Raw genomic sequence first — 24,288 nt, forward strand, 5'->3', positions numbered from 1 at the left:
GCCTCTACACATGCTAATATTACGCAATCGAGTAAGGAATGATTGTGTAGCGCAGAAGACAAGCGTGCTGATGCAGAAGTTGTGGCGCGTGCGGAAAAAGGTCAACGCTCGCGCTATGTTCTCAGACTCCGTCCGGACAGTCTGCAAGTCGGCAGGGGTACATACAACCCTACTTTTATCGGCATCGAGAATGCACAAGCTCAAGATCAACAGTGGTTGGATCCTCAGCTCTTGCTGCTTCAGTCTCCTCGGTGGTTGAGCTCGCTTCGTCATCTTCCTCTCAACTTCCTCCTCCTCTTTGTTTTTTCAGCTTCGTCATCTTCTTTGTCTCTTTGTTCTTCTCCTTTAAGTTGTTTTCATCACCTTTTCCCCAGCTATTTTCTTGGGAAAAATCACTTTTTCCCCTTTTCTTGGGAAAAACACGCATTGTAGTAAGAGGCTGGTTTACTATCTCGATTCAAATGTGTTGATTTTATTTTTCTCTGACGTTATCAAAACTGTATTTCATCCATTGCACCTGTTCATATTGGATGTACAGTGTATTTCGATTCTTTAAATCCAATTTGTTTGTATTCCTTGTTGCCTGGTCGTGCAAGCGTTCGCGTTGCGGTTGTTGGGAAGTACTTTGAAGGTATCGACTACAAGTTGCTTTGAGTTATTAAGCTAGAATATTGTGGATTTAGCTTAAACTTTGCATGATATCGCCAGTGGCACATCGGGTGCCCTCCCCTTCAGTATTTCGAAGAAATAAACAGAAAATAAAATGAAAGGGATGCGCGCGCCCCACGTTTCTCTTTTTTTTTCTTTCATTCTTTTTTTGCTTGTCAGCCGATGAAACCCGGAAGTGGCACGAGAAACGGCACGGGAGGAATTTTTTTTCGTTTTGTTTTGTTTTTGTTTGTTTGTTTGTTTTGATTTGTTTTGTATTGTTTTGTTTTTGCTTTTCAGATGAGTAAACCCTGAAGTGGCACTAGAAGTATTTTGCGCCCCCCCCCCTTTTTTACGGAATTCCAGGATCCGCTCCTGATCACTACACGTAAAACTCAACTCATGTCCACACGACTGTTAGCATTTATAATTAGGTCTACTGATAATACACTGTCATCTTTAATTTTTTTTTAAATGTATAATAACTAATAAAAGTGTCAGACATTAAAATAGTTTCACATCATGTCCTTTGTCTTATATCAGAACACCTCTCATTCTGACCTTATAGACCGCCTTAGTAGGGAAGTTCATCCTTTAGTTTGTTTTGTTTGTACACGGTACTACCGGTGTGAAAGCATGATGGTGATGATGAAAACAAAGGGGGATTGGTACATCCAGTTACCAATAATAATCCAGTATACTGACTTGGTAAAATTAACTTAAATGTCACATGTTCTGCACAACTTGTCACCCTCGTGTTGAATTGTCCAGAGTTCTCTCATCCTGCAAAACAAGCTAATAATGTAAACTGGGGCAATTTTAATTCTAGAGCTGTCTTTGTGAAAAACTCTACACATAACCGATAGAAGAAAAAAAAACATACTGGAAACAGACAAATCAGAGAGTATCCATGGTAGGAAATATAATTCACAGACGGAGAATTGAGACACATGCACGATTCAAGAGCTGATGAAAATAACTAATCGATTTAAACACCAATATGCCATAAAATGTATTCAAGTTAACTTGATATCAAAAGCCATGATGAAAGCCCAGTTACAAATTTAAGATCATGTCAGATTTCGATAACATATCTCCTTTTCTTTTTACAAAGGTAAACTCAGTAAACTACAATCATTTTAAAGTGTCTGAAGAAAACTAATAGCACGTTCCTAGACAGAGTGTCATTCGTAGGTCTATATACACCACAGGTATTATAAGTGACACGCGAGACATTCCCTAATTACAGTTTCAGTGAGACAAAAACAATAACAAGCCAAAGCATACCCCCAAGACCTGTGTGGAAAATTCTCTTTGACACCGGAACAATCTTTCGAATCCGTTATACCTGGCAAGCAGGAGACAGTTTGTGACATATAGTTGTAGTCATAAACCCACAACTGAACTTTGAATTCTCTCTAAACCCACGACCCACATAGTTGTAGAAAACAAGTACACTGTACGATATTACCTGGGACCCACGCTCCACAAGCTTGTAAAAGTATAATATGTTCCATATTTTTCCACTTCCATCCCCAGTCTTGTATTATGCATATATACCTTAAAAATGCAATTATGTTGTTACTTATGATCACATGTATTTTGTTAATTTACGTTTTTTAAATTATTACAAATAGTGTTCTGTTAATGCATTGTATATGATTTCCCTGTTTATTAAATGGAAATGAAAAATATAGTTGAATTGAGTTGAATTGAATATTTCTTTAGTGTTTTATTCTCAGATTCAAACTTTCATAGATTGACCACCATGTTCTGTATGCCTTTGCAATGTTGTAATGTGCTTACTACCTGGAAATCATGAATAATTTCATTTTGTTATATTTGATGTTTTTTCACTGATAAATACGAAAATAATTGAAATTGAAATTAAATTGAATTGAAAAGTAACATGGAAAGAATTAGAGAGATGGGGGGGGGGGGTGCGGTGGAGAGAGGGGGTGGGGGAAGAAATCTCACACAGTGTGATCCTGAACTTATGGAAGTGAAAGAATTACTGTTATCTTAGTATCGAAATGGGCACTGAGCACGAATAACGCTGACATCATATTGACTGCCAAAATCCAGATTTCGGATTGAACATAATTACTAACCATCTAGTCTTTTTCACCCGCCGGATGTTCATTGTACTCTCTCATTTCCTCGCAAAGAGGTTATTCAGAGGAAAGTGCATGGTCATGATGGTTGGTCCATGTTTCTCCAGCCAGAGAATAGTAATTGTTGCTACTAATCTGCTACCTTGGAGATTTGATTGGTTTGACTAACTATCACTCAATGTTATTGAAGTGCTATCTAATCCTCGTCGTGTCCAAGTTGACTTAAACAAAACACTTTAAATCAGAAAAACAGAACAATCAAGACTTCATAAAGATCGCATAATATGAAAGAAGCTATTAGAAAGTTACGAAATTTAGCATATGTACATAAGATCAATCCAAATTGAAACATATTGTATTATTCATCAGTTACCCCAAAACAGCAACAAAGAAAGATATACCTCAATCCTTATTTGTTGGCACATGCACACTCACTCACACATCCATCCTATGTGCACAGAGAATAAGAGATGATAGAAAGAAAGGTTAAGGAAGAAAGGAAGTCTACTCAGTCATGGATACCATCTATCTAAAACATCTATCTAGAGTCCATCTATCCAAACTCTTGTGAATTTTGAGAAATTTGTTATCAAAGCTACTAAATTCAAATGAAATAATGATATTATATGGGATATTCTTAATCCTAATTTCAAGAATATTCCTTGTTAATATAGAAATATATTACTGGAAAGGCATAATTTTGCTCTATCTGATGAATTGATGATGTATCTACTTTTATTGTTTAAAATCGGCATTTAAAGGATTTATGTATACTAGGGCTACATGATGTGAAATTATGAAAATCGCCTTGAATGCCCCCTTTCGCCGTTTTGCGATCAAGCTGCATATTAAACTATGCAGGTCTACATACAGATTAATAAGAGTCTTTTGAGATTAAGACATCACCACTCCGTCCTATAAGCTCATGTGGTTGCTCCTAATATAACCGCTTTGTGAAAACATGTGAAACTTCAAATTCTATCAATTTTATAAATAAAAACTAGTCGCTATATAGCGATTGGTATATGCCTCCACATGATTTTCCCAATAAGTCTACAGCAGGTCTTCACAATGTGAGATGACAGTTTTACATAACTGGCCTAAAAAAAAAAAAATGACATGACGTGACATGTTTGTCACAAAATTTGTATTAGGTGTCTACTTTCCTTGAACTATAGGTTCTATTTGGATGGATGGCTAAAATTGTTGATAGTCAGGAATTTGAGCATTTTTACTTCGTCCACTCATACATTATCATTTTATGTCAAGTTTCATCAGGATAAGCTGTCCACAACTTGACTTACGGATGGCGCAGACGGATGGGAAAAATGGACGGACGGACGGACGGACGGGACTGACAACCCAAAAACATAATACCTCTACGCGACACTTCGTGGCGGAGGTATCAAAAGTAAATTTTTTTATAAATTCTGGTCTTTCTCGTTATGCGCGTCCAGTCCGTTGAAACCTCTTCCATACCGTTCATCTTATTTTACTTTATGAATCAAAGCCAACTTGAACACAGTGAATTATACACTTCAAATCTAAAATGCCATTAACAGTGTGAAAAGACATGTTGCTATGGTAACGTAAAATTTTGAAAAAAGCGGGCTAACATTGTCACATTTTGAATACACTTTAACGTCAAACAAGGAGGTGCTTAAACTAAAAATTATATAATGGGAAATCACACTGTACAGGTAGAGCAACGTGTGATATTTGTGTTGTGTTGTTTTTGCTTTGTTTTGTTGTTGATGTTGTTTTTTTCTTTTTGTGGAATTTAATTCCTTAGCAACAGGAAATATATACATGTATATGCATATAATTATATATACAATGTATATATATATATATATATATATACATACAATCCCAAGTGTGGCGACACTACAGGTACTCAGAGATACTTTCCCATAATAATAATAATAATAATAATAATAATAATAATAATAATAATAATAATAATAATAATAATAATAATAATAATGATAATGATAATAATAATAATAATAATAATAATAATAATAATAATAATATTATTATTATTATTATTATTATCATTATTATTATTACTATTATCATTATTATTACTATTATTATTATTATTATTATTATTATTATTATTATTATTATTATTATATATATATATATATATATAATTTTTTTTTTCTACCAACACTCACTAATCCCAAGTGTGACGACACTACAGTTACTCAGAAATACTTTCCCATAATGAAAGTGTGGGAACGACATAAAATACCAAACACGCTGTGTCTCATTGCAACTGATTGACAAATTGCCCTACATCGACGTAAATAAGCACTGAATTGATCAGTGCTTTAGTAGTAGCCATGATAAAAAAATCATGGGCGTACATACTCGATATAAGGATTAGAACCAACACTTGCTGTCGGGCGAAAGCTCGGTGGTCTGGTGAAGATGACGCCTGTTCGGTGATCAGGAGGTCGTAGGTTCGAATCCTACTCGAGTATGTACGCCCATGATTTTTTTATCATGGCTACTACTTAAACACTGATCAATTCAGTGCTTATTTACGTCGATGTAGGGCAATTTGTCAATCAGTTGCAATGAAAATATCTCGACGGAAGAATTTCATGAATTTGAACACTGTGTCTCGTTGGATATTTAAGAGTAAAAGTTGATACTCACGGTAGGCATAGGGTCAACAGTAAATGTACAGGCATACAATATAATCCCAATGTCACTTTGTCGCCCCATACATACCATGTGTATACACAGTCATATATTTTCAGTTGTCACACAAAAGGTTCCGGAAGTCACACAAACTTTACGGTGTCGGAATTTCGCAGTGTGTGGACCGTACGCGATTTGTTGTTGTTTTAGTTGTTGTTCTTGTTGTTGTTGTTGTTGGTGGTGGTGGTGGTGGCGGTGGTCTGTTTCACACGGTGCGTTGATACTAATCACGAGTGAACAGCGAATATGCTCCAAGGTTACGCAAAGTGAACTATGTCGGAATTTCTCCTATAGGTCCACATTGTGCATGCTGACACAAAGAAAAAAAAAATGTTTCACATGTGCATATGTACTATACAAAAAATAACAACAACAACGTAAACATGCCACAGAGGTGTTTTTTCAACTGTCAGACAATAAAAACGTTTCGAAAGTGCACACAGTTTTTCTGACAAATTTTATTGTTTTAAACGATGTGATTACACAAAGGTGAAGAGCGAAAATGTTCCAATCTCGCACAGTTTACCGTGTCGGAATATCGCAAGGTGTGCAAACAAGGTTTACATCGTTTACATGGTACATAATTTTGTTGAGAATTTCAATTTACAACTTTCAACGCCATGGAAATGCTCGGTGTAACCTTCAGTGTGATGGCTACTTTCGCTGGATATGGTATGTAGGTGATCTGTCAGAGGCCCCGAGTTGGAAAACAATCTGGTATTCAACATCCTAAAACAGGATGCTCCAAACATGATGTTCCTCTTCGATAGTTCATTCAAGTGGAAAAGTTGGTATAGCTGGCAACGGGCCATAATAATCTCTAACAAGACTGTAAACATTTATTAGGACTATAGCATCATCATCATAAAAAGGGAGCTGAAGATGTACGAAAACATTCATTCGTGATGCACGAAATACTTAATGGTTTTAGTTCCCAAAATGTCGATGACTTAAAAGAAACGTTTTTATTGATATGAACTTTACATAGTAAAGGTAGGTACATAATAGTGCGTATATACAGTATTGTACTTTCACTTCGCGATCGCATTCTACACATAGACCAAATCTTTTCGCGAACTGGTCCATCAAATGAATAGTAATAAACACACTAGTAACTTTGTTCATTTTGTTCTTTTGCCTTTATCGTGAAGCATAATGCTCCTTGATTCTAATCAGTTCCATGATGTCAACACTAAAACAGCTTTGCTAGCCATTATCATGATAATTTCAGGCTTCAACTTCTTATTTTGTACTTTGACGCGAAAAGGCAGTTCAGACACAAAGAAACAGTGCATTCACGTACAGACTGTAACCGTTCTTGATAGAAATCATTATTATGAAAAAAAAAGAGATAACCCACACAGTATCAACAACATAACAAAAACCGACATACAAATAATACCAGAAAGTCCCAGTATACATTCGGCATATACATCAGTTAGGCACTAGGAAAAAGCGCAGTCACATTTCAGGCCATAATGTCGTTGAGAGACATAACTTTTGAGATTACGAAAAAAAAAGCAGACAAAGTAACAATTACAGTTCAAGGTAACATCCCTGCCCACTATTTTTTTTTTTTGCATCTTTCATATTCAGTAGGCACTCTGTGAAGATTGACGACCAGCATAAACTGTGTGGCTCGTCGATTGCACAGCTTCACGAAAAGATAATGAGAGTCGAAAAATACATTGCATACGGTTGTATGAGAATGTTAGGCATCATCGATGGGTAAGACCATTGTAGTGAATATAACACATGTACATGTACTAGTATCTATGACACAGCAGTGATATCTTCATGTTGATACATACCTAAGTATATATCTATCTTTTATCTATAACATTATCTGACGATCTGTCTATCTACCGATATCTTATCTATCTATCTTATATCTAGCTCTGTCTCCCCCCCCCCCAATCTCTCTCTCTATCTAAACACACACGCTCACACACATACACACACAGTACATGTATATAATACATAATAATATCATGAGAGAGAGAGATGTATTCAGAGACTATACGTGTTCTACACATGAACAGATCGTGTTGTATGCAGTATATACAGTATAAATAAGCATGGAGCACATTATTTTTTTCAAGCTCCCATTACGGCTAAATATCATAATTATGATGTGGGAGAGACTGTCCACTGCAGAGAGTACATAATATTATCACAAGTTTCGTTTATCATTCGCAAATTGGCAGTTTAGAGCTCAGAAAACATGAGCCAGTGTGAACGTGTCGCTTTCTTTATTTCCAGTACAATTCCTGGTATGTTAGGTTACGTATCATAATCATAATTATCACGTGACTGAAGGAGACCGTTTGGTTGGTTGAGAGCACCAATCCCACGAGATTTAGAGATGGTCTATAGCATTAACCTGAGCATGACATTTATATAACACGTCGACATAGTCGAGGAATGTTAATTACAAACTTCGTCCAATTTTATATACATGTACATGTATACGAGCTTGGTAAAATCAAAATATGTGACATGCATATTACATAATACAAAGGATATAGTAAAACAAAAGTGACTTCTCAATATTGTCAAAATCCAATCAAATTCATACTAACAACAAAATCACAGCACATTTTAAACAAACACACAGACAGACAAACACACACAAGAAAGAATGAGAGATATAGAGGGAGAGAGAAAGAGAGAGAGAGAGAGGGGGGGGGGGGGGAGAGCAGTAATCACTGATACTGCCATAGGACCCCACCCCCTATAAAATCCAGAGAACAATGGGAACCAATTGATAAACTTAAAATTGCATAACCTAATGATAATCTCCTCAGAAATTTGGCTGAAAAAGAGAGAAATGCAAAATCCAAAGAAAACAACTTATCAAATTTTTTGCTTCATTTTGGTCTCTTGGCACAAATGTGATACAAACATTCATTCTTGAACCTCACGTGAGATCAGTCGAATTTTGATAAAGATTATGCCCATTAAAAAAAAAAATGCTGCCGAAATTTTGATAAGCATCGATGATTACGTACTAATTTACTGGTTCGTGTAGATAGCTCAACAAACTTAAACCAGAATAAAAAAGTAACACTCGTCGCAGATTATGTAACGCACGATAAAGACTTCTGACTATACCGCGATGCGATAAGTTTTCGAGTATACAGCGTTAATAATAGTGCAGTATAGAAGGTCGTCTAAACTGTGTTATTTGTCTCTTCTGAGTCTGCCTATACTAACATGTACATGATAAATCCATGATAAAATCCACCTTTCCACACTGTGTAAAAAGGTGTGTAATAAATGTGGATCGAATGAATTTTCTTATCTCTGTAAAAATGCGCACATCTAAATCTTATTGTGAGTATTTACACGTTTCGGCAACGAGCTTTACAGGACGGTCTAGCAAGAACATCCAGAGACGTATAATTATGTTATTGAAGTTGTGTTATATACTAAGAAAAGAAACCAAATAATATATTGCTGCTGAACCTCTTTCGTGAAACAATGTACTGTATCTAAATACCAAAACGAAACCCCCAAACGGCTGAGGTGGTACATTTCGAGAGACAGTGCATTATAAGATAGTGGTCCTAAGCCGTTTCGTTGTTGGATGTGGTTGTTTAGATGAGAATGCGCTATTAAACTCTGATGAAGCTGCCATGCAGTCGCGACGAAATTGCGATGACGTTGCGATGATGTGGTAATGAATAAGGTAAGCTGTGATGTGTTTGTGATGATGAGTCTGCGATGAAGTTGCGATGAAGCTACGACGAGGCCGCACGAGTCTGCCAAGTCTGCGATAGGTAATTGGTCAACTTAGTTGCCTTATGCCTCGTCGTTCGGAAACTCCTGAAGATGCACAAACAATACGAAACAAACACGAATCAAAGTGTATATCTCCATGAACTCTTCAAATCGCCGCATGATTAGCTCAGGCAACATGAAAGATGTACTCAGTATCGAACGCGATTCTGTTCGATACAAATGGTTAAATGATTTCCTTTCTCTCTCATATTCACTCAAACAAGTTTTTACAAAGACGTGTATGTCCCCTTTGAAGCTCCGAGTTAGCGCAGACTTGTGTATAGTATTAGAAGACGATAGGGTTCATCGAGAACACAGGATCTAAAATCTCGTCATTCCGCTTTCTTCGGTCCTAGGAGAGAATGTGATTAAGAGATCTCGGATCTCATCTCCTCGACTTCTTAGATCAAGGAATTCAAAGAAGACGAGATCTCGTTTCTCACCTTCTTGTCTATCCGACCATAACAAGTTGAGATAGCGGGTGCACGTAGGAGCTCGACACCCACGAGTCATACAGCCCACGAATTACAGCTCACGAGTCATGCAACCCACGAGATATACAGGCCCCGAGTCATGCAGCCCACTAGTTATACAGCGAGTCATACGACCCACGAGTCATACAGCCCACGAGTCACACGTACAGCTAGACAATAAGTGAACAAGGCCCATGGGCTCGACACTAGGCTGATAAGGCCCACGAGCTGGGCACTGGGCAAACAAGGCTTACGATCTTGACACAAGCAAAAAAAAAGGGGGGGGGGCATGAGACTGACATTACATCACAGGGTTTAAAGGACAATTTTACCTTCATAAACATAAGGATTGAGAGAATGCAGCAATTAATAGAACACAATAGTGAAAGTTGGAGGAAAATCGGACAATCGATGCAAAAGTTATGAATTTTTAAAATTTTTGTGTTGGAACCGCTGGATGACGAGACTACTAAGGCTCGTAATGTCATATGAGTACAACAGTATAAAGAAAATGTAAAGAAAATTCAACATATTTTCACTTTTTTCGCATAATAAAAGAGCACCTGACTTGCCTCTTTCTAAAGGCAATGGGAATAATATTACCCATAACATATGTCAGTAACGAGTCAAGGGAATGTGAAATTTTTTCAAAAGATGAAATTTTGTGAAATTCTCTTCATATTTTCCTTATATTGTTGTACGCATGTGACATCATACACTGCAGTAGTCTTCTCATCCAGCGGTGACTGCACAAAAACTTCAAAAATTCATAACTTTTGAAACGGATTGTCCGATTTTCCTCAAACTTTCAATGATGTGTTCTACTAATATTGCTACATTCTCTCAATCCTTATGTTAATGAAGGTGAACTTGTCCTTTAATGTACGCAGTGTCGAGCTCCTGGGTCTCTCTTCCCTAGTGTCGGTCTCGTGGGCCTCGTTTGCCTAATGTCGATCTCATGTATCTTATTTGCCTAGTGTGGAGCCCATGGGCCTTGTTCACAATGTCTAGCTCGTTGGCTGTGTGACTCGTGGGCTGTATGACCTACGCTGTCAACAATGGTCGAGAAGACGAGATCTCGCATCTCAACTTCTCGCCTTCTAGGGCCCAAAAAGGCAAGAAGGAGAGAATTCGCACCTCGATTTCTTCATTTCTTCGGATCCAAGGAGTTAATGAACGAGATCTCAGATCTAGCCTTTTCGTCTTCTCGGACTGAAAAATGTTGACAAGGCAAGAAATCACCTCGTCTCAATAATGGCACTTCCGTATTTATAGATATGACCAGTTGCTGTGAGCATGCATGCGTTTAACAGAACTTATGCTCTCCAAATGTTGCCTATAAGTTGTTGTCATTCCGTATCTGTCTTTGGGTAAATGCAGGTTACTGTGCTGGTGGCACGACATTTGCTCCTGCGATATAATGCTCCGGTCTTACTTTCTCCTTGGACTTAGGGTTAGGGTTGTGATAGGGTTTTAGTTTTGATGTGAGGATATAAGGGTTAGGGTTATGTTTGTGATTATAGGTTTTATGTTTTGCTCACAGCGTGCAAATATTGCATGGGAGCAATTGTCGTTCGAGCAATGTCATAGAACCACTATGCCATGTGCTATCACTATTGGTTACTTCTTTGTCATTGTGATGTCACCCAAGGAATATAGCCGTTATACCATTCCGTATGTAACTTACAGTATCGTTTACAGTATCGTTTAGTTTGTCGACTCTCTATATTACAGATGTTGTTTCATTCATTTTGTTATAAAGTGGGTGTCGTTCGTACAATTGACACCACATGATAATTGGGATGATACTGCAGATAAGAATAGGCAGCCTTATCGATAGTAGCGGACTGGACTGATAAAAGTTAAAAGTGATGATACACACTTCTCTTTCCTCTTATGGTGGCTTTTATGAGGGCAAAGAACAGATGTTGTCGCGTTAACTGTCTTTATCTATCTAGGATAATGAAAATTCACGGCTATCCAGCAGATACTGACAAGTGTGCTTGACCTATGACCCGTTCTTCAAATTAAAATATCTGAAAGATGCTGTCATGGACGTGAGGAAAGAACCAAAGATTATCACCGTGCAATTATGACACTGGAAGATACCACGAATTGATTTCAAGAGCTGCATGTTTGCTTTTCTTCTCGTTCAAATATTGATGATAAAGCTATATAAATGGGGTATGGTTTAGACCAAAAAAAAAAAAAAAAAAAAAAAGAACAACAAAAGTAACATGACGATTTATTTGCAACAACGAAGACCTGTTTGCTTATTTTTCAGGTCAGAACCAGCAATATTAGCGTTGACGAGCTTTGGAACAAAGTGCGACCAAATAGGGCATGAAGTGCAGTTTACAGACTCGACATGGTTGGGAAAAAGAGCGACGCTAACGTAACCGCTGAATGAATGGTATGTAACATAAAAGGCTGCATCCTGTATCAGACGGGGGAATAACGCGTGCAACTTAGTATTGTGTGAGTGCTGCCTATACACTGATTAAAAAATAGCAACAACGATGAATGCGTCATTCTGTTTGGAGCTAAATAATAAGGTTACACTCGATTGCCCGGAATGAATACGCTAGTATGAAGCACGTTCACATTTATTTGTATCAATATACCAGGTTGGAGCTATATAATATGGTTGCACTCGATTGCCCAGAATGAATACGCTCGTATGAAACACGTTCACATCTATTTGTATCAAATATATACCAGATAGTTCAGAAAGAGTCATCGTGTATACTGTACAAATGATATACCGCCGTCGACAATATTCTGAAAGTATTGTACATCTTATCGTGTGCTGCTTTATCAAATCAAGTCAACTATCTGCGCGGAGTTTACATGCATTGACATGGTACATCTGCGAACCTATCAAGAAGATTAATAGTCGAGACAAGAGAAATGCTGACATAATGAAAATAGTCCTATAACTGTCCCTCAGAAAGGAACGTGAAAATGGAGGTTCCGAGTGTGATAGAGTGACAACTTAAGCACGTAATGATCTTGCTTCATTCATTCATTCATTCATTGATCACAAAGAGCAGGATACATAACCCGGCGAAGTCGTCCCGCCTCGCATCCAACTGGAACCCATGTGGAAGACCAGCTAGTGCAGCTGCTGCTATAAGTATCACGGGCTATCGAGCTATCTTCTGAGACGGAACAAACAAACAAACAAACTATAATAATCATCAGTTCATCGGAGAAAGCGATAACACACAACACCGAGATCTAGCCTCAGAAAGGAAATTATTATTATACAAATCAATTACTATAGCCTTCCTTTTTTTGTTTCATTTCCATTTGAGAAGATGGCTGGATAGTCCTGCCATAGCTGGTCTTCCATGGGGTCCAATATTGGAAGTCAGGCAGGACCACTTCATTGCTTTGCGATGAATAAACGAAGCGGGATCTTTTACGTGCATGAGTTGTGATTCTCTCACACACAGGACCTCCATTTTATGTCATACAGAGCTAGTATTTTGCCTCTTCTATAGAGGGGATGGTACTGATTACACATAACATTGCTCAGTGAGACATCGAACACGGGTCCTTCGAATCACCAGGCGGACGAGCTACCAGTCTCCAGTGCATACTACACTGTTTGGTTTTATTTTAGTTTGTTATCTTTTCGTTTTGTTTTGTTTAGTTTTGTTTCATTTTGTTTTATTTTTCATCGTATACATACGGCCTCTTCCGGCCTCCTCCACTCACCCTTCGTTTCATGATAGCCAGGAAGTTGGTCCAGAGAAAGCTGAGGGAAGCGATATAAACAATCCTCAGTGACGTGGGAATCAGGAGGAAGTTGAATACCTGTAGGGGAGTAAAATGATGATAAGAAAGATATTCTATCCGATTAAAAGGAGGGCAAGTGCAACATCATCATTATTATCTTTCTTTCTTCTTTTTTTTTTTTACAATTATTGATAAGGTTTTGCGTTATCACTCTATAATCATTTCGTCAATATCAAAAACTTGCAATGGTGCCAACATGCAGCTGAAAGATTCAATTATGGAAAAGTAATCAGACAATACGTAGATACGCATATCGGCGAAGAAGGGGGAGGGGCCCGGTTAACACGATTAGACTGCATCATAATCATCGCCGGATCTGTTATTATAAGATATTATTTTCGCGAGAGTTCAATTTACACAAATTTAGAGAATTACTGTTGGATCACGAATTTAACGACACGCGAAAATTTTGCCATCCACTAATATATTAGTGCACTTACGATAGCATGTGTCAATTCGCGTAAACAACGTCTAAAATGTCCGTGTCCGCCTCATTAACGGAAGTATTTGCACGCGAAAATAGCAGCTTATAAGTATACTGATTATGAGAAATATCTAGATAGAGGGGTTTTCTGTCGGTGGGATGTAACATTGTGAAAATTCTTCACTATGCAGATGATACAATGTACAGCCATCTTGATAGATTATTCATTTGGAACAGAATAAGAACTGACAAATGCATACTTTGTATTACGTATTACTGTTGACGGAAAGAAAAATTAATTAATTTAAATTGAATTAAATCAAATGAAATTAAATTGAATTAAATTAGATTAAATTAAATCAAATTAAATTTAATTTAATTTAAGTTGATCAAATTAAATTAAACTGAATTAAATTAGATTAAATTGAATTAAATCAAATCAACTTTGATTTAAGTTAATCAAATTAAATCAAATTAAATTTAATTTAATCTAATTTAATTTAATTCAACCAAAAGCAGAAAGTATAGAAAATATTTGATGTTGCATATAACCTATAGCGCAGGAAAGTATGGTGAGAAAGGCAAAGACATAAACAACGGGAAATCATTTGTAATGGTATTTTTCAAAGTAAACAGATAACCCGAACTGCAACATTCGTGTCAATGGTGATGTAAACCCTCAGTATATAAAAAAGGGCAAATGATTAAAGAGTTTCAGTACCTGGGCGGTTGGGTCACTTAATGAGGTACAAAGCGCTTTGGTATGACAGAAGGCGAGAAGAGCTTGTTTTTTCTTTCTTTCTTTGTTTCTTTTGCCGTGTGAGAACTTGTGTGTGTGTGTGTGTGTGTGTGTGTGTGTGTGAGTGTGAATGCGGCTAATGAGAAAGAGGCATTCACACAAAGGATTTATCTGGTGTTGCATCGCGATACGAAAACTTGATTTTCACAAACCAACGTTGGATTTGTGGACGGACCTTTCAGTGTAAACATTCCTGGTATTAAAGCTCAAAGTGTTTATCAACATAGGGCCTACTAAGTCCATGGTACATTACATAACCGATAGCCTGTGTCCATTCGGTTGTTTGAAGGGCGCCGTTTGGTATTACTATTATTCCAAAACAAAACAAAACAAACCAGAAAAAAAAAAACCGAAGCACTGACCGCTGTGTTTATGGGCATGATCACGTCTGTTGAGAATGAGAAGGGCGTTAAGTGGTCTTGAACACTATGGGTTTAGTGGCAACTTAACGCCCTTATCATTCTCAACCGATATTCAATTCTACAGGCCTAGGCCATGCAACACGGAGGAAATGGCGGAACATGATAACGGCTACAGCCTGCAGATTAGCTTTCTCCAAGTTTTAGGTCATCAAGGGCAGAACCGACCACAAGTAAACATTCCCATCAACCACATACATCATGTGTATGTTTAGTATAGTGATATGTGTGTATAGTACATAATATATGTACGTATATGTGCGCATGATGTATGTACCCACGTGTAAATGAATGTAGACCTATATAACAACATGCGTGTGCATGTGTATATAATATGTCTATAATAGGTCCTACTATGCAAGAAGGTGATGCCTCCTTGGCATAATATTCAAACTGATGATTGTAAACAGTTCTGACACGTACAGACACACACAAGTGGTTAAGCGAGATAGAAGTGCATTAACCTTTCCAGGACCACTTTATACATTGAAAGATCACTGGCAGTGACTGACGAGTCTTATGAAGTTTTCGTCGCCATCGCCATAAGTGATAATCATATTCGTGGAGGGGAATACATTCCAGTCTGTACTAAATCTGCGTATTATGAAAATCTGGTTAAGAGTGTTAATGCATGCCACGTCTGTATAAGGAAGTTGCGTGCCTAATGTACATGATAAAGTTAAGCAAACCTAATGTATCTCCTCGTTACGGATCATAAGAGGCGACTTACAATTTCCTTGAAATGCTGCATAAGGGTGTTTCTGCTTTGTGGGGACATCAATGCTCGATTTTGCTCGATTTCAGTTAAAACTCTTCTGACAAAAATGCAGGAGGTGAACTATAAGCTAGCGTCTTTCGTTTAAACATAGCCACATCTATTCACAAAGTTGGCATATCCGAATATTGTCTATTTAAAGCGAAAAAAAAAATCTAAGAACCTGTATACACGTACTATACGGACCAATAAAAAAGTGTGTAAGTGTGTGTGTGTGTGCTTATATTGTTGTTGTTATTGTTGCATGTATTGACGAAATAGGACCTACTAAAAGAGACGTGAATACTCATGATCTATAGTAAAGATACACCAAAAAACAATGCATGTCTTAGACGTCTATCATGACAAAAATCTTGTTTATCCCCTATATCAACAAGATCAGTATAACACGATTATATAACCATGATAACAGACCAGTAACAGAGAAAGGTTGAATTCCTATTCCTATCATATCGGTCTGTATACACAGTGGTCAGCCTTACTGGGAACTTTTGTCCTTGCCCTTGCCTTAATTGCTCCTTTATAATCATAGCCCTTTTTTTCACCGGTCCTCATGCTGTTTGTGTCGCCGAATATCGACGGAAGAAAGCTGAAGCCGAGAATAGCGAGCAGTTAAGGCTCTCACCGGTGGCTTTATCTAACAAACTCTCTCTTCTTCTTCTTCTTCTTCTTCTAGATGCTATACAACGATGCAATCGTGCCGACTGCAAAGCAGTCACTAACTGTTTGATTTGACGGCCGTATAGAGCCAGTTCATTTGTATTTACCATTGATTGAAACTCCTGATTTGTATAAATGCCTCGATTTTACTGCATATACAAACGGCAAGCCACCCGTAAAAAAAAAAAAAAAAAAAAGTCGAGGGCGAATATGTTACCCCCTTTTTAAATGATTTGTATGTATATATATAATAATGCACCAATGTGAATGGTATGCAAGTGTGATGTAAATAAAATACCATTTTGAAAAGTCAAAAGAAGTCTTCTTTTTCTTCGATACTGTCCAACACCCCTACGCAGTTGCCAACCGGACAGTGCGCGCGATGATGTTGGCAGCGCGGTGAGAGAAGCAGCTGCTTAGAAGTGTTCAGCTGCTTTTGGAGGGTGCTGTTTTGAAAGAGTTCCGACCCTCTCTCTCTCTCTCGGAAGAGGGTCGGGTTGTGCAGTTTCTTGATAGGATCCTAGACCTCTTTTGTTCCACTCTGGCGGCTTCGATTCCAGAGGACATCGCCTCTTCCATAAAAAAAAAAAAAAAATAATGACAAAATTATAGATTACGCCTCTCAGTTAGAAGACAATAATGTATTCACGCGTGTCGACTCAATTACAATCAATGACAAGTACAATCATGACCCATGATTGTACATACATGTAAACAATCAATGACAAAAAACAAAAAACAAAACTTCAACACCCTCGAGGCAATATAACGTTTGGGAGTTAAAACAATATCGACAGTCGACGAGACATCAAAACAGGATGACAAGAATGGACATGGGAAGAGCAAAGGATGACAATGACAACGTCAGATGCCGGTATACAATGTACCTGAGCAACGCTCCAGAAGCAACAGCTTGCCTTGTAGGTGGGCACAAACTTGGACCTGAGCTCTCGTAGAATGTCTTTTTGTCCCTCCAGCACACTCATTCCTGCGGGATGACAAAGATTGTATAACGAAACACGGAAAAAAGGAGTGCTCGGTTTGTATTTGCAATGCATTCAGCTTTCAGTTTCAGTTTAGTTTATTTTCATATTTTTCAAAAAGTAAACAATACTTTGTGGTAACACAAAATATATTTCACTAAAATATACAGTACAAAGTGCATATCACTGGACATTATTTTGATATTGCGAATGAAAAAAAGCACAGAGAGAAAGAGAGAGAGATGGAAACCTATACAGGAAAGCTGCAGCTTGTCTAGGAATTGCAGGTTTTCAAGGAAACGGATCAAAACGATATGAAAACAAAATGAAACGAAATATAATAACTAGCATTTACGACAATAACCTGGTTTTTCTGATTATATTGGCAATGTAATTCTCCGTCTTTTGATATCGGAACAAACGTGATGATGTAAAGGATGATGATGATGAAGAAGACTATATAACAATACTAAAAGTGATAAATAAAAAAAAAATAACCACGGTAAAGATGATAATATTATAGTCTTAATTAGTATAGTTGTTGTCAAGCATTGTATCACTGCAAATCGAGGCTGATTGATAAAGTTAGTCATCAGTGAAATTGTTGATTTGCGATTAAAAAAAAATAGTAACCTATATAAGATTGGTAAGATGGTGAATTTGAAACAACAACCAGAAAATAAATAGACAGATAAACCATTGACTGACAAAAATGAGTAAAAACCAAGAAAATTTTAGATGAACAGCTGGGAAACACTCTCACACATTTCACCGTAACAGCCACGTACATAATTATCCTACTAGACAGTTTAAAGAATTTCATCTTCCCTTAGTTAGAACTGTACACACTCAAAATACATTTGTTTATACCGGACCCAGATTTTGGAATAGCTTAGATAATGATCTAAAAGAATCTGTGAAGTTAATTACATTTAAGTATAAACTCAAAAAATATTTGTTTTCTAAATATACCAGTTAATTCTGTTCAATGAAAAAATCCGTCATGTTTCACTTTTCCTTGAGATTTTGTAGTGTGTCCACAGACCTTTTCCATCCCTCTCCTTTTCCTTCTCTATTCTTCCCTGCTCCTTTTTCCTCGTTCTTCGTTGTCCAGTATCTGTCTGAGTGCATTTCCTCAAATTCTGTTATTTCTGTGTATTGTCTTATTGTTGTTGTTGTTGTCGTCATGTTTTTTTTTTTTTTTTTTTGTGGCCGATTGCATATCTTCTTTTCCGTTCAATTTTCCTGGCACACCTGGCCCCATAGTGTCTGTGCCACAAATGTGATATGTTATATAGTTTATACGTTTGCATCCTAAAATCCTAGTAAGTATTGTTCATAGTATCAACATCATTATATCAATGAGTAAAATGTACAATAGTATATAGAAGAATTTAAAATGAATATGTCTTATTGGTATAACAAATTGGTGCTGTTGTTGTTTTGTTCCAGTGTTCCACGTTTTACAAGCGTGGCTTTTTTAGTGGAACACTGTTTTCCATCATTGTGATTATTTACTATTTTTGTTGCCATGACAAAGTGCATTGTTTATTTTTTACGACATCATTCGTGTATGATATACTTTATATTGTATTGAAAAAATCCTTTATCGGACGAGTGTAAGAGAAATGAAAAAAAAATTGTATCACTTTGGATTATGTCAACTTTTTCTTTTCTTTTCTTTGTGATGATGGAAATAAACTATTGAAACTGAAACTGAAACACTGATTTCGATTCAATGATTACACGAGCGCGTGCGCACACACAATTTAATATTGGAAAATAAAGCACACCTTTCCGGGCAAGCTACGCGGGCTTGTGGCGAGGAGGTAGTTTCCAGCACGTAGAAGATTTTCAGCGGGCGAACAAGAATGTTTGCAATTTTCATTCATGCCTTGTCATACCGTATCTGGGGAGGTTTTGCGGCTTGACTAGCGAGGAAACAAATTTACTCCCCGGAGCTCTCCGCAGTTAGTCCGCACCTGACAGTATCTAGCGCGTATCTCGCCTGTAGTTGCCCGGAGGTGCTCACGCAAGTCCGATTTAACCGCAACCAAGTTTTGAGCATGACGAAAACTTTTTCCGGGTGAGTCGCGGGAATGCCCGGAGAGGTCCACGCAGAACGCCAGTAGGAGGCCTTTAGCGGCAGCACTTCCCAGGCAACTCCCACGTAGGTACTTCGCAGTCCCGTATGCAGCCAAGATAATGAAATTCTGTGGGATTTCAGCCATTCCATCAGAGGAATTCCTTCACTGAGTTGTAAGCCCCCACGCGACTGGTACAAAGGTCAGACAGTATACCCGCAAGTATAATTTATTGTAGAACGCGTCCAGCAAGTAAGACACACGCGCTGACTCGCTCAAATCCTTTTCCGCCCCCAGGAATGTCCGGTATGCTAGAAAATCCCTACACGTAACAAGCCCGGGTAGCTTGCCCGGAAAGGTGTGACAGGGCCTAAACACGGATGCGGGTTAAAAAAAAAAAAAAAAAAAATATGCGTGCGCACCTCCGGGCGACTACGGTTGAGATACGTGCTAGGTACTGTCATGTACGGATCATCTACGCGGACCTCCGGGTAGTAAAAATTGTTCTTTGCAAGTCGCCCGCAAGGCTTGCCCGCGAAAGGTGTGACACGGCCTTAATGCCGAAGTAGGTACTTTAAAAACATTTCGTTTACTGAACAATATTTGGGATACGCCGTTGATACGAAAAAGGCATGTTCATGTCGTTGCGCCAGTAATATTATAGGCTCTTGTGAATAATAACAGAAGGACGATTTGTTATGCCGTCACGTTGATGTTGCAGGGTAACAGACTGGCGTCGAGTGCAAGCAATGTTATAGCACGTTTAAACGACGCGTGTGATGCCTAGTGCTGGGCCAGGCAGAGACCATCATGTCAGTGGTTAAAAAAAACAAAACAAAATCACAAACATACAAACATACAAACACACACACACACACACACACACGTGTATAATAATGTGTGTGTGCGTGTGTGTGAGAGAGACATATTATGTCAGAGGTAAAAATATATCAGAGATAAAAAATGTCAGATTTAAAAAAAAAAAAATTGGAAGTAAAGAGTTGAAGCTTATGACGAAAATGGGATTAAAATGGTCAGAAATCTCTTAATCTAAAATTTTGGCGGCCAGTGGACATCATTGATTTATGTTTTTTTGTCATTTTCAGTGAAAAATATAATAACATATTCCCAAATAAGCATATTATGAGTGTTGAATGAATATTTTGTATGCTATTTTGAACATGGGGTGGAAATATATATTAACTTGATGTATACGTAACCTAATATGTGTGACTTCGTCAATGCGAAGAGATCCTGGATGAAACACTAGCGACACTGAAATTCGATCGTCAATAACGAATCACCATTAATAATTTCGCATATCGGGTGTGTACTTGACGGAAACGAAAAAAAAAAGCGATAATATAATAATGCATGTACAACAGACGCCGATAATCGACGTGCATGATAGTAGTATAAATTTCTGGTAATAATATTCAACATCTCCACGTAGATCGTGCTCTTGCAGCCTAAAAAAGATTTGCAGAAACGTACAGAAAGAGAAAGCTCGACATGAGGATGAGTTTTGATCGGGGTCATTACTGGTATCTCTTATTGCGGAAGTCGTGTGTATAAATTATACACACAACCGAAACCTCCCTCAGTACGACCGTCGAGACAACGGATGGAGATAAATATTCTAGTACAAATGCAACCTCAAATCGTGGGGAATTTACCTGTGTAGAAGGCAACAATAAATGTCGGGGCACATATCGACTGATCCAGGAGCAGTTTTTTCCCTAGAGCCATTTTGGTCCCTGTCGCTATAAATCGATCTAGCCATCGATACCAAATATGTCCTACAGGTCCATTGAAGCACACGCCTATCACTGTAAAATGCCATATCCTCCTCCATTCGAAATCTTCTCCCGGGCGCCGATTGATGACCTGCTGAGTGAATTCTGCCAGCCCGCCGAGTCCGGCGTAAGTGATGGTGTTGGCCAGCATGGGATTCTTGCGCGCGAAAACCGTGATCGGCTTGACTTTGGTCCGTAAGGCGACGAGCAGCGATGTCGACGCCATTGCGACATCCACGCGGTCTCATCCCAAAATCAAGGACGAGAATCAGGACAATTTGGGAAGTCCGTGCGACACATGTTGTCTCGTGCGGCTCATTCACTCATGCAGCGCTGAACTCTGTAGCTCACACGGCTAACAGATCACATCAGTTGGCTGATGAATGGAATAATACATTACGGAAATTTACCGGCATACTCTTTTGGCAGCGAGCACGTGTATGAGTGTGTATGTTGCGCGCGCAGTGTTGTATCAAATGTCATTTATAGTATGATGTTCAGCCGCGCAAGATGAGAGGCTCCGTCGAAAATGTAAGACAAAAACCATAGAAATGAAACACAACCCCCAAACCACTGTGTTGACAGTGGTCTTTCAAATTAACACTAAGACGCCTTGTTGCAAAGGCCACTAATCATACGCCCGCACGGATTGACCCATTTGTTCGAGTAACTCATAATTTGCAATGTTTACGTGGAACCAGAGCCCTTGATGACCTTTAAGATTACACGTTTATACTGTATTTACAAACAGGATTCAGAGGTGGCGTAGGAGACAATAAAAAGAGTATATTGAATGTTATCCGCTGAATGTCTCCAAACAATCAGGGAGGATTTCCACCTCCTTGATACAATTAGCGTTTCATCGTTGTTTTGAGAGCTAGTGCATACAATGTACTGAGTATCATAACATTGCCTTGGCGTATTGCACCTGCAATGTCTCACGGTTTGCTCCTCGAGGCACCCACATCACAATTAAACCTTTCAATTAATTTCTGATTAGTTGGCAATTTTTACCATTTTGTTTTTGTCAACTGGATTCCAGTTGCGGTGTGATTCCAGTATTCCCATTTCTAGATTGGAACCGGTTCTCTTACTGGAATTAATTGAATATCAGTTGGTTGAACCTGCAGGGATCGAGAGACCCACGTCCCTGGTTGAACTGCATGGACCAGTATGAAGGCTAAACTGTGGTTTTCTGAGCAGAGCAGGCGTGGCGTCACGCCAAACTTATCCAACCATGCAGAAAGGTTGTCCCACCTCCCTGGTCCAACCCCAGGGGTGGATCCAGGAATTCTGTAAAGGGGGCGCAAGTAATATTTCTGGTGCCACTTCCGGGTTTCATTTCATTTTTTTTTTCTTTCTTTCTATATCTTTTGTTTTTAATGTACGAAAAATAAAGAGGGGCGTGCGCCGGTTGCGCCCCCCTCCGGTGCAGTGCAACCCTACTGTCCGAAACAGGAAACGCATCCTTTTCACGAGTTGGTAGGTTAGCTTACTAATTATGTACCATTGAGCCAAGTTGCAGGTCCCTAGATTTATTCCACTGCATGAATACTTTCGAGAATTTATCAGTCAGATGTATTTCGGGTAACCTGCTCTAGTCTAGACATTGCAGTGTTTGAAATATGGTGTGTATGCATTGGTTAGTGTTTTGTCGGGAAAGGTTTTTGTAGGAAGACAGTTCATAAAATCTGAAAAGCGATACATTACTAACATATAGGGGCAGGTTAAACATAAAATATGGTCTAAAAACACAGACTATTTACAAAAAAAAAAAAATGTGTGAATAATTTCACACGTAGGTCACCGAAGTGTCGAAGTCTGGTTGGACACTGAGAAGATCATTACCATATATACATGCCATTATACTTCATGACAATCAGTGTATTAGATGGTTGCTGAAATGCGTTGTTCTTATTATAGTATCGTCACCCCACTCCCGGGGGACCATCACATGCATCCATGTTTCCTAAAACTCCGAAAAAGGGGTACATTGTATTTTTCGCGCGACGGAATCTGGTCCGAGAAGTGTTCCAAAATGAGAGTGCATTTAATTTTTTTTTTCACTCTCTTTCTCTTTGGACACCCGACAAATTCAAAAATGTGGTTATGAAATGTCTGAAACATTTTGATTAATAACTTGAACATTTTACGTTATGAAATTCATGAAATTTATATGAAATTTTCATCTTTATTTGATCCCTTTTGAGTTCTGAGGTCTCATTATGAACATTCTGAAACATTTCGAAAAAAAAAAATCTCTCATACGGTATACTGCAGTGACAGCTTGTATGAGATGAGATAAGAGGGGGTGCCTGTCGTGAGATTGTTTGAAAACTTGTGCGTCATAATATCAATCAGGAAATTCCCCACACGGACTCATCGCAATGACGAATAATAAGAACATGATTCAACACAAGCAGGATTTAGTACCCCTCCCTTCCTCTCATCAACTTCCGCCTCGTTTTGTTACGTGGAAAACTTCTTCAGTCTTACGAAATAACATAGGGCATACATAACCAAAAAGCGCCCAATCAACCTGTGTATGTACACGAAATGAAGGCCTATTATATTTTATACATACATTCATATTATTGCGCATGTATGTGTATATATGTGTGTGTGTGTGCGTGCGTGTGTGTTTCGTGTGTGTGTGTTGTGTGTGTGTGTGTGTGTGTGTGTATGAGTGTGTGTTCTGGAGGAGTCTGTTACAGGTGTCTGTTGTTACAGTATCTGATTTTTTTTTTTCGCGAGGACTTTGCTTACGCCTTATTTTTGAAGTACACGAGAAGGTCTGCTGAAAAGTTCCGT

The 24,288-nt window shown here is 38.3% G+C and overlaps 1 protein-coding gene across 1 annotated transcript; it reads right to left on the reverse strand.

The window, feature by feature from the left end:
- Nucleotides 1-8,527: 8,527 nt before the first annotated feature.
- On the reverse strand, nt 8,528-21,773 carry LOC140231982 (mpv17-like protein). Its single transcript, XM_072312134.1, has 4 exons — nt 21,358-21,773; nt 17,502-17,602; nt 13,457-13,555; nt 8,528-9,305 (listed from the first exon to the last, which is right to left on the reverse strand). Exons 1-4 carry the CDS (start codon nt 21,701-21,703, stop codon nt 9,282-9,284), a joined length of 570 nt encoding a protein of 189 aa, XP_072168235.1. The 5' UTR covers nt 21,704-21,773; the 3' UTR covers nt 8,528-9,281.
- Nucleotides 21,774-24,288: the final 2,515 nt, after the last annotated feature.

The sequence above is a fragment of the Diadema setosum genome, chromosome 8 (assembly GCF_964275005.1).
Source record: "Diadema setosum chromosome 8, eeDiaSeto1, whole genome shotgun sequence".
Classification (NCBI taxonomy): Eukaryota; Metazoa; Echinodermata; class Echinoidea; order Diadematoida; family Diadematidae; genus Diadema; species Diadema setosum.

Excerpts from the sequence above, each read along its gene's own strand:
- LOC140231982 (XM_072312134.1), bottom strand. The coding sequence starts at position 21,703 with ATGGCGTCGACATCGCTGCTCGTCGCCTTACGGACCAAAGTCAAGCCG. Across the intron at positions 17,603-21,357 it reads TATTGTTGCCTTCTACACAG|GAATGAGTGTGCTGGAGGGA; the intron begins GTAAATTCCCCA and ends GTCATCCCGCAG. Across the intron at positions 13,556-17,501 it reads GCTTCTGGAGCGTTGCTCAG|GTATTCAACTTCCTCCTGAT; the intron begins GTACATTGTATA and ends ACTCCCCTACAG.